Source organism: Oncorhynchus masou, chromosome 13 (assembly GCF_036934945.1).
Source record: "Oncorhynchus masou masou isolate Uvic2021 chromosome 13, UVic_Omas_1.1, whole genome shotgun sequence".
Taxonomy (NCBI): domain Eukaryota; kingdom Metazoa; phylum Chordata; class Actinopteri; order Salmoniformes; family Salmonidae; genus Oncorhynchus; species Oncorhynchus masou.
Window position 1 is genome coordinate 35,000,458 of NC_088224.1, and position 11,823 is coordinate 35,012,280.

Genomic DNA, 11,823 nt, shown 5'->3' on the forward strand with positions numbered 1-11,823 from the left:
ATGTGTTACCTGGTTCTATTCCTTCTCCTCTGCTCTGGAACTCTCCTGTCTATAACGCTCATAGACTACTACCAACACCAAAGGTACGTTTAATACTGTGTATGTGAGTGTGTTTCAACCCAATAAGTGGATTTAATAATGTTGTGTGTTTGTTTTTGGACAGGCATTGTTTAATTGACAGCCGTCCCACCAATTTGGCCTGCTAATTATGTGTAGGTGATTTAAAGGTGTGGGAGAGGCACATGGGGAAGAGCTCAATTGCATACTTCTCGTGTCCTCTCTTCTCCATCTGAAAACCCATTGGAAGAGCAGGTCAGAGGGCAGGAACATCTGGCTTACTTATCCAATGGGTTTTGCGGAAGAGACGAGAGGACATGAGTGCGATTAGATCTTCCCAACTAACAATTCTAGGGAGAGAACGTTTTTTGTTAACTGTAATATTCCCTTGAAGTTTGAGTGACCAGTTTTCCATTAGTTAGGGGACAGTTCTATGTATGTTAGCAAAAACTTAATAAGAACCTATTTAGCATGTTTTGCCATTAGTTAAGAGAACATTCCCCTAATGTAAAAAATAACTTACCCAGAAAGTGGTTACCATGTTCTCAGAATATCCAATATTAATATTCTAGGCACGTTGCAAGAACATTCATGTGTCTGGTTTTCTGAAGGTTAGGAGAATATTCCATCAACGTCCCACCAAACATACACAGAACATGGTTGCCATGTTCTCAGAATATATGAATGTGCTAGCCATGTTTCATGGGAATGTTGCAGGATAATTTCTGCGCATCAGTTGTCAATGTCACCTGACGGTCTTGAAGAAACGTTCTAACACTCTCAAATGTTTTTATGACATGTTACAGAACCCATCAAGGACCTAATTGGTGAACCACTGATCCATTCACAGCTCTTTGTCTGTTGGCAAGGTTAGGGAACACACATAGTGTTTTCAACTTACATATTTGACATGCATGATTACACTGTGCATGTTAATTTATACAGTCATTATTATTCAGCATGACCTCACCAGGGATTTCAACTCACAACCTCATGGCTGCATTCACAGGCAGCCCAATTCTGATCTTTTTTTATTTTGATCAATCAGATCTGAAAAAGAGCTGATATAATTGGGTGGGTAAGGCCCTAGGTCCATTTCAAAATGGGTCCAACTTTTTGGACCTGTGAAGATCTCCAATCTACACTGTATTGCCAAAAACCTCCATACCACTCAACAACTTCAAACAGACTGACCTGTCCAATGAGGCAAAGTGACTAAAGGATTCAACAGTACCCAAACACTCCTCTCTCTCTCTCACTCACACACACATTGTGCAGTAGTTAGAATCCATAGACAAGCGTAGTATTTATATTTTTACCTTTATTTAACTAGGCAAGTCAGTTAAGAACAAATTCTTATTTTCAATGACTGCCTAGGAACAGTGTGTTAACTGCCTGTTCAGGGGCAGAACAACAGATTTGTACCTTGTCAGCGCGGGGTTTGAACTTGCCTTCCGGTTACTAGTCCAACGCTCTAACCACTGCCGCCCCAGTAAACTCCCCAGTAAACTGTGTGCTCACCCCTCCTTTGCCTCCATCACTTTCTCTGTGTTGTCTGTTGCCATCTCTTGTCTACCCCCCCCCCCCCTATTCTGTTGCCATCTCTGTCTTGTCTGTCTCTCTCCATCTTCTGCTGCTGGCTGTCTCTCTTTCTTGTCTGGTTTGTCTCTTTCGCAATCTAAAACAGTCAAGGGAATGCTGGGGTAGCTTAACTTGTTTTTGGTCTGAGTGACCTAAATCATCATCTTCCCTACCAGTTGCCCCTAGCTGCTGCTGTTCTAAGTACTCTACTGTCCTGACGTTCTCATCTTTCTTCTTTCTTAGCACATCTGTAAAGTAGATGTGCAACAAGTCGTTAGCTAGTGGTAAAGGGCGACTGCACTTCCTGATTTGGTCTTGCTTTAGATTTGCTTCATTAAGAAATGCGAGCGGCCATGACTGAATTCAAATGTGAATTGTTTTCGGGGTGTGGTTTAATGTGGGTGTGTTCACAGGTGGGAAGAGTTAGCCAAGTTATTTCAACAATAAGTTTTAGCCGGCTGGTGTGCGATCAGAGATGGGCCATCCAAAGTCAATCTCTGGGGCTAGTTAGTTAGTCGTCAATAAATTATACAATGTAAAAGAGATACTATTTTCATGCTGCACACCTTTTAGTTTTCTCATTAAATGCTTTCAATATTTGTATATGAATTTCTACAATTTTAGAGTTGGTTAGAGGTTTTTAAATCATTGAAATCTGGAGCAAATGGAATTTGAACATATTGACCCGTACATTGTTTAATTTACTGAAGGTCCTTAACTAATCCTAAAGGGATATCCAAAGTCAACCCAAATTTACCACATGTATTACAATCAGGTCACGTGCAGCTGCATTTTGAATTGATGATATCTTGCTTGCTGTGGATTGAAATGAACCCAACTTCATTTATGTTGTGATGCAATCACAACCACAAGTCTCACACAACTCAGTTTTTGATGAGACTGACCTTATGACAAATGATCCTTTGTAGTAAATTTTGACTGTAGAATAAATGTTCCGGACTCATGTCAATGCCACACGCTGCTTTCTAAATGGGAAGTTGTTTTTTTTTAGGGGCAATTGGCAATTGCTCTTTAAAAATACTGCTTACTGACACAACCAGGGCAAGAAACTCAGATGTCTGCATAACAGAGCAACACAACTCCAAACATGATAGATAAGGAGCTACATAGCCCCTAGGCTATATGAATATAAAGAGACATGAGCCAACACATATGACCTGTAGAATGGAGTAAGACCTCAGTAATCAGATTTCCATCCAACCTTTTAATGCCTTTTCTGGCTAGCTTCCACCTGTCTGGCTGCCCTCCCCCTTCACTTATAATACATTTGTATTTTTTCATATACACATGATATACATAGAGTACACGGTGCAACAAAATGCTTACTTGCAGGTTAACCTCTCAAATTATACAATAGAACAAGTAAGTCGCTAAGTGTATCATGTGTTGCTGCTTTGCTATGTTCTCTATGGTCTCTTATGTAGTGTTGTCTCTTTTCTTGTGATGTGTCTTGTCCTATATTTATATTGTATTTATTTAAAACATTTATCTCAGGCCCCCGTCCCTGCAGGAGGCCTTTTGGTTGGCCGTAATTGTAAATAAGAATTTGTTCTTAACTGACTTGCCTAGTTAAATAAAAAAAGTGAATATAAAAAAGCTTAAATAATTTCACAGATTCAATAATGAGCTGTGTTTATTTCTTTGTTATAGTTACATAGCCTATACAATAATGAAATAAACAAGTTTACCTGTAGAATGGATTAGGTTATAAGCCCTCTCTGATTAATTTCATTTAGTCAGTTCTACCACCTCAGCATTGCGCATTTCTAAACATGGTTAAATATCAAGTTGTAGTAAAGTTCAATTTCCTTCCACATGGGGGCACTGTCAGTCAGAAGATATGTGCTTCAGTCAGAACCTTACATCTCTAGCCAGACAGTAGCTACTGAAGTGGCTAGCCAGCCAATCTAGCTACAGAAACAAAACGCATCAAATACACTTTTCTTAATATCATGTTCATAACATCCTTAGCTTGCCCACTCACTACATATACTGCTTAATAGCTCTGACTGATAACCAATAGCTTAAGGATGCCGAGAGCTAATGCAAGCTTAGCTTATTAGCATTAGCCAACCCTTATACTGAGGGAGATGAGCTAGATGGCTACCACCAACCCTGCGCTAACCTGTGACTAACGCTTCCGCTGCATTTAGATATTCTTTTTGTTCTGCCTACTCCACCTCATTCATTGTTGCCTGCTCATGCTCCACCTGCTCGCTTCTTTTTTTTTGCCTTTCTTTTGGAAGAAGTAACAATTATCCATATTTGCTCTGTGATATACTGCAGACCAGGGTCTGAAATTAGGGAGTGAACGTTATTTGTAATAAGGGTTGCATGGAGAAAATCTGACCTCTTTGAAATGAAAATGGATGCTATCCATTGGAGCTATGCGATTGGTTGTCTCAAACTGGGTCTTAGCGAAGGGTCATTTGAGTACTTTTCCCACCACTGTACTTAAGTACATTTAAAACCAGATACTTTTAAACTTTCTGTAAAGTAGTATTTTACTAGGTGACTTTCAGTTGAGTCATTTTCTATGAAGGTATCTTTACATTTTACTCAAGTATGACAATTTTAGTACTTTTTCTACCAATGTTCCCATGAAATGTGTCTAGGACAATATCTTATTCTGAGGTCATTTCTGTTTGACATTAAGGGAATGATCTTTTGGAAACAGTCCTTGCACATCACTGGTATATTCCCATGAAAAGAGTCATTATGTCATTTCCTAAGGTTATTGAACGTTCTCTAAAGTTATGGGAACATTTGTTGTTTGCTGGGTTCCCATGGTTCAGTTTAGGCAAGGATATGATGTCTGGAGGGTTTGCATCTTTTATACCTCCTCTCCATTTTTCTTTTATCCTTGTTTTAGAAATTTGAACTCTACCTGTTTTGAAGTCTGTATTTATTATATTTATAGAAAATAAAATTCATATTTTGGAGTCAATGCTGTTCCAGCCATATTTTAAATATTTTTTTAATGTGAGAAGCATCAACCGGCTTCATTACCGTGGGTGATAAGCAAAATGCATACTACTGTAAATTGAGCACGGAAGGGTTGGAGTATTAGTCCAAATCAGAGTATGAGAAACGGAGAGCGGAGGGGACTTCTCGAATGCGTACTCCATTTGTACATATTTGAAGCATGCGTCGATGCACGCTTCAACGTAAAAGTACGCAAATAAATATGACACAACCACTTAAAAATTACTCAACATTTCTTTAAATCAATGGCGGCCATTATTTGAGCTGAAGCGAGAGAAAATACACTCCGAATTCAGAATTAAATGTTGACTACAATATTTTATCTTGAAACATTAATAAATACATGCTGTGTTAATTTTTGGCATGTTTACCTGCCTATCATAGATCGCAAGCCCATAATAAGTAAATAGGGCTAACTGGCTAGCTACTAGTATTGTTAACTAGCCAGATTGCCACGAAGTACTGTTAGATGTAAATTCTTTGTAGGTAGCTAGCTATCTTGCATGTTAGTTTTAAGTAATTTTTGCCTGTTAAACTCTGGTTAGCTTCATTATTACAATTCACATATAACTAGCTGATAATTATGAAGTAAAACTGTTGCTTTGTGTATAGCTTGTTTCTTCTCTTGCCATTGTTTTCCTGGCTGGAAGATGGTTAAGTCTATAGTAAGTTAATAGGGCTAGCTACCCACAAAATGTATATCTACCTTGCATAACATTTAGTTTTAGGTCATTTATGCCTGTTTAACTAGCTGGCTAGCTAGATTATTACAACTCACATATCTAGCTGATAATTATGAAGTAAAACATTTGCATTTTGTATATATTGTTTAATCTATTGTCTTGACTGGAAGACGGTTCCGTGAATGGGGAGGTGAGGCACTCCCAGCACCGTAGTATGCATATTGAGAAACACCCTGTGTCTAATGGCAAGATTAAAGAGTGATTTTTAGATAAGTGATCAACACAATGCTTAGTATATTTGGAGTTTCTGTAAAAACACATCCTTCTGTTTCACATGTTCTGTTTGTGACACTCAAAGTACGGGTGTATGGCCACTAGACTTGAAGCTGAATTTTATAGATTAATCTCATATTGTTGATAGGGATTGATGCCAGACTGGATGTACAAAGACGGAGGACACAGATTATTCACTGTTACATTGTATTGATGACCTTCTGGAAAGCAGATGACAAAGTCATGACCTTTTTTATTTGGGTTTCATGCAAGCCTCTCTGGCTGGTGTTTACAGAACATTTGTTGCTGTCCGATTAGACTATAAAGGCACTGTCTCCAAGAGTAATTTTTAGACTTTCTCCGCATCTGTTTTTCTTTCTGCCTTCAACTTCTCCCTGTTGCAACTTGTATTTAACCGGATTGATTGTTCCCCACGATGAAATCGAGGAGGGGACTGTGCCTCTGTCCGTTAGTACATTTTGTAGGTTTGTTCATCAAATTCGATATCTCAGACAGCACAGGCCCGATTTGGACGAAGCTGGTGAGAATGATGCGTCTTGACATAGAGATACAAAAGAAAATTCAAATACAATACGGATGTTGGCGCTATAACAAGCAATTGGAAATGCTGACTTTAAAGTCACACCCCTCACTCCGTTTGACCCAAAGTCATGAAATTCGGTGCGTAAATCTTTCTCCTCACAAGGAACAAATTTGTCTCAGAGACACACAAGGTCTGCCTTGATAGATTTTCCGCCATTTTTTTTTATTTTGTGAAAACACAAAACACTACTCATCTGGCACCGAATGACCGATCTGCATGAAACTTGATGTGGCATCTATGGACAAAGGTCTCTCAATGCAATATTCTCCACACTAGTAACTAAAACAACATGGCCGCTATTGACCAAAAAACAATTACGTGGGCAAGGTCTGGCACATAAATGCATATAAATCCATGCCAGATATTCATACTGTAACAAATTTGGTACACATTTTCAAACACTGTCAACTCAACATATACAAGAACATTCATGGTGCTATAATGGGCTTTGTTATTTTTTTACTATCAGTATAGTTTTATTTTGCCCAAGGAAGATAGTGCTGCATCATTTGTGGGGGATGACATGTTTACTGTTGCCTTGTTTTTGATTGGCTTTACCAACAACTGTTCTCCTTTGTTCATGTGCATGCTTGCATGTTGCAGAGATGGGTTCCTGGACTCTGTTCAGAAGGGGTTGCAGTGTAGGAGACTGAGAAAGAGACTGGTGACCATGAGTACTATAAAAAAGTAGGTGGAGTTTTGAATTTGAATGATTAGCTGACACCATGCTGTCACCTAATCTTCCTGGGGTCAGTGAGTGAAAGCGAGAGTTTCTCCCTTTGCCTGACTTGTTCTTCCTATGTTTCATGATCATTCTATATGTACTAGTATAGATCAGATCAACATGACAATCCAACTTCCATCCTGATCCAACAAGTTCTCTGTGTGTTTGTGTGTCTCAGAGTGGACATTGCCCTGTTCTATCAGGATGTGAGAGAGCTGATGGACTGTCCTTGGAGACTCAACCTCACACACAGAGAACTATACAGGTGAGAGACACACACACACACACTTTGCTCAGTCTTGCGATCTTCTGCAACAAACGTTCTGTCCTGTTGTTGCTCCCCCAGGACAGAGTTGTGGTCGTGCTGTAATGCGTCTGATAGGCTGATGGTGACCAGACAGAACACCAATCTGAACCAGAGTCTGTCCTACGAGATACACAGGTGGAAGAAGAGAAAGGTGGATCAAGCACTATGGGAGATGCTGCCTCAGGTGTGCGTGTATGTCTTCAGTTCTCAGACAAAGTTAGTCATCACACGAGCGTGGTTTACCAGAATGGTGTGTGTGTGTGTGTGTGTGTGTGTGTGTATAGACCGTACCCTGGAGTAAAGGTTCGTTGAGTCGTTGTGCCGTGGTGGGAAGTGGAGGAATCCTGAAGAACAGCAGCTGTGGAGTGGAAATAGACAATGCTGACTATGTCATCAGGTATCAGCAACAACACAATCAATCAATCATGCAAACATGGATCAATCAATATGTTATTGGTAGTTAACTATTGTAATGTAGTGCTGTTGTATAATGTTGATGTTATGTGTGAATGTGTTTGAATGTTGATTTATCTTATTGAAACTGGCACCTCTTTCTGAGTATATAACCCGCTTTGTTCAGTTAATTTTTTTTCTTCAGTTAAATGTAATGTTGTGACTTGTGTTGTGAATGTTGATTTAATATTGTGTGAATGTTATTTATAATCTTGTGTGAACGTCGTTTCTAATTTGTGGTGTTTTTGTTGTTGACAGGTTTAACCTGGCTCCTATCAACAAGAGTTGTGACGTGGGAGTGAAAACAGACCTCGTAACAGCCAACCCTAGCCAGATCATTAAAGGGTACATACACTACCAACAGGGTTGATAGTAGTACATGTAATCTGATTTAAAAACCGTAATCAGTTACATTACCAGCTAAAATATTGTAATCCGATTACAGATACATTAGCTGATTACTTCTTGGATTACTTTTAAATTCAGAAAGGATGTTTGTGAGAAAAAAATACATTATGACAACTTCCTGTTTTCTCAATGACATTCAATTCAGCATTGAAAAAAAACTGCAAGTTTAAGTTTGTTTCACTTGAGCGAGTCTGACCACAAGTCAGAGACCACTCTGAATACACACCAAATGCATTTTATTGCCCCTCTTTGTCTTCTAATGCCTCTCAAGTCATATAAAACAATCGGAAAGATAGGGGTCAAAATGATTGTTTACAGTACTCCAGCAGCCCCCCCCCCTTGTGAGGATAATGACATTCCTCTATAGAACATTTCTCCATACAGAATCTTTCCAGATCCTTAATATCCTTTGTCTGCTCTTCAAATCAAACCACAGGTTTTAAATGGGGTTCAAGTGCGGAGACTGAGATGGCCATTTTGTGGTCAATTAATAATTTCTTTCTGAATTTGAATGTTGTAGCTAGAAACATAATTAAAATGTGTACGCGACCAATAAATGTTTATTTGGAATCAAAGTAAAGTGAAATATACTTGACAAGTATGAGTGGTTTAGGTTAATATCCCATCCTTTTGTGGGCTCTGCCTGTCAAGCAGTAGAAGGGCACATTTGCCAATGTACTATTAGCTGATAATGTTTACTTTGCACGCTACCGGTAGAAATGTTGTACAGTTGGCTAAACATAGTGGTGGTAGTAGTAGACTTAATGTACTTTTTTCTCCAACCAACGTAGGCCTACCTAGCAAAGTTAGCTATCTCCTTTTCAATGTTTTTAAGTGTTTAATCACAATTGCTGCTGACTGACATGATAGACTACATTGATTGATGGACCATGTCAAATTGGCTAGATAGCTAATAACAGATCACCTCAATATGGCTAGTTAACAAGCCACATTTCTAGATAAATGTGATGGCTGTACTTGTTATGCCATCTATAGTGGTGATGACAGTAGTCCGACTGACAACTTTACCAGGAATAGGACTTGCCAATGTCATGCTCTTTCCAAAAGCCTAATATCTGATGAAGCAAGCTAAATGACATGTTGTTTGCTTAGCTAGCAAGCTACATGCCAAATGGATAGGCTACCCTCACATATCTGAAAATACATGAGCAATTGATGTTTACTGATCATAAAACGCATGCAGTTACTTGCTGTATAACTCTGATAGCGCTAAATATGAAATAATCAGAACTATGTTCTGACTATGCTCTTGAAGAGGTGGTGATATTAAAACCAAATACAGTGTAGTTAAAAATATATTAAACAATCCCTTATAAATGGCACGTAGTTATCAATGGTTTTAGCGGAGCTGGGGTCTCCTTGCACCCTCAGCAGCCAAATCAAACACTGTATTGCACCGTATTGCAACATTTTATTGATAACAACCTATATATTGTCAATACACACAATCAATATACATGATCAATACTCACCTGTCTCTGCCTCACACCTGTGAAACATGATTTCACAAACTCAAATAAATTCTTGACGTCAAGTCGATTCTAGACATTTGTCCAACTGCCACTCACCTGCCTCCTGTCTGCAAACTCCTCTCCTCACCTGTCTTCTCCCCTCCCCTGTCCTCAGGTACACTGACCTCCAGCAGAACCCTGGACACCTGGCAGAAGTCCTGTCATTCTATGGTCACGCCCATCTGCTTCTCCCCGCGTTCTCGTCTGCCTCTGGGACAGCCCCCTGCTTCAAGGTGCGCTGCTACTATGAAATGAATACAACTACGACTGGAAGGGATTTTTTTTCCCGTAGCAGTTTGGGAGAATTAGGTTAAGGTTAGGAAAAGGTTTATGGTTCGAGGAAAATGTGTTCCTAACCTGCTCCGAAAAGTAATTTCTGGTCGAAGCTGCATCAAAGTGCCATGTTTTTAGTACCAGACAGTGGAGGCTGGTGGGGTTAGCTGTAGGAGGACAGGCTCATTATTCATTTGGTTTCCGTATGTTTGATACCATTCCACTTATGCCATTCCAGCTATTACAATGAGCCCATCCTCCTATAGCCCTTCCCACTGGTCCCAGATTAGACTAGGTAAAGCCCTGGTAACTGGCACGGGGCCGGGCCTATTTTTTTTTTCTTCAATAAGTAGTCCACGGGCTGGGCTTGGTAGCATTTTTAAGAATGACAAAATTGATAACACACATTTTGATCCTGGAGGCGAGGAGGGCTGGGGAAGGAATGGGTCTGGGGGAGGAGTGTAAATAGTGATGTCATTAATCAGTCTTTGTTCCATACCAGGTGTACCATGCCCTCCGTAAGGCCCGCCCCCAACAAGAAGTCGTGTTCTTCCACCCAGACTACCTGTTTGAGCTGGGCAGGTTCTGGCGTCACCGCGGGCAGCGAGCCCGACGGCTCTCTACTGGTCTGATGCTGGCCAGCACTGCTTTGGAGATCTGTGAACAGGTGTGTGTGTGTTTTGTTTGTTGTGTGTGTTCGTCTTTGTGTGTGATTTCTATCTTTCTTTCAGGTTCATCTGTACGGCTTCTGGCCCTTCCCTCTGGATCTATCCCACAATTCTTTGCCCCATCATTACTATGACAACGTGGGTCCGAACCGCAAAATGCACGCAATGCCTGAAGAGTTCCTGCTGTTACTACAACTCCACAGCCAGGGGGCGCTACAGCTACATGTTGGACCTTGTACACTGACCCCTACACCCTAACCTATACAACCTTAGTTACTACAATTCCACAACCAGGGGGCGCTACAGCTACAGGATGTCCCTGTTGATAGCCCCTTGTGCAGGGATAGGCAACAGAAGGCTACCACACTAACTTGTATTCACACCCTGATCCCTCAGTCTTTGTGGTGAGACAATACTGTGAACACGATTTGAGATTGAATTTGGACCACAACTTAATAGAGCTAACAGTTTAGAACACGACCTAATTCAGCGTTACCCAAACTTGGCCCTGGGGACCTCAAGGGGTGCACATTTTGGTTTTTGCCCTGGCACTAAACAGCTGATTTAAAAATAATCAACTCATCATCAAGCTTTGATTATTTTAATCAGCTGTGCACCTCATAAGATACCCAAGACTGAGTTTGGGAAACGCTGACTTAACTGTTTTAGAACTAAAAAGACCAAATAGTTTGGAACCTGACCTAAATCATGACTGATCATTTGTTGTTCCTTTACCAGTTTGTTTTGTGTTTCCAGATAAATGTCAGAATAAAGAGATGAAGAGAGAGTGACTAGGTGTTTTTTGTTGTTGGTGGGTCCAACATGGCACTATATCATAAAGGTGCCATTTGGGACTGAATCTTAGGTTGCGTATGTTTACAAACGCGCAACACCCTTTGAATATGACCGGAGTCACTAAACGTCTGCCAAAACAAAATACTCAATTCAATTGTTGCCAGCAGCACAGGTACAGTCACCAATGCTCTGGATAACATGACAACAGCCTAACCAGCTCTGTTACTGCAAGTAAAATGGTCAGAGTGAGTTCTTCTCTCATTTGAGCCTGGAAGCAGCTGGCAAGTTCGATATCTTTAGCCAGTTAACTTGGGTGCTTGACCACTGTGAGGTCAGAACATTTGGATCAACCCTCAGCCAGAGTGTCCAGTATGCGCTCTGAATGCCCCGAGAGTGAAACGCTGTCTGTTTAAAAATTCAGAATCTGACAACACTGAATTTATGAACGCCCGGAGAGCA

General features: G+C 40.3%; 1 protein-coding gene across 1 annotated transcript; it reads left to right on the plus strand.

Moving 5' to 3' along the window:
• On the plus strand, positions 1-10,827 carry LOC135551412 (alpha-2,8-sialyltransferase 8E-like). The gene is made up of 9 exons (XM_064982628.1): positions 1-83; positions 6,808-6,891; positions 7,107-7,193; positions 7,275-7,419; positions 7,520-7,632; positions 7,947-8,033; positions 9,744-9,861; positions 10,404-10,568; positions 10,633-10,827. Exons 1-9 carry the CDS (start codon positions 1-3, stop codon positions 10,825-10,827), a joined length of 1,077 nt encoding a protein of 358 aa, XP_064838700.1.
• Positions 10,828-11,823: the final 996 nt, after the last annotated feature.

Bases quoted from the DNA above. Each gene is read 5' to 3' on its own strand.
- LOC135551412 (XM_064982628.1), top strand. From the start codon at position 1: ATGTGTTACCTGGTTCTATTCCTTCTCCTCTGCTCTGGAACTCTCCTG. The intron at 7,194-7,274 runs GTGAGAGACACA...TTGCTCCCCCAG, and splicing joins ACACACAGAGAACTATACAG to GACAGAGTTGTGGTCGTGCT. The intron at 9,862-10,403 runs GTGCGCTGCTAC...GTTCCATACCAG, and splicing joins GGACAGCCCCCTGCTTCAAG to GTGTACCATGCCCTCCGTAA.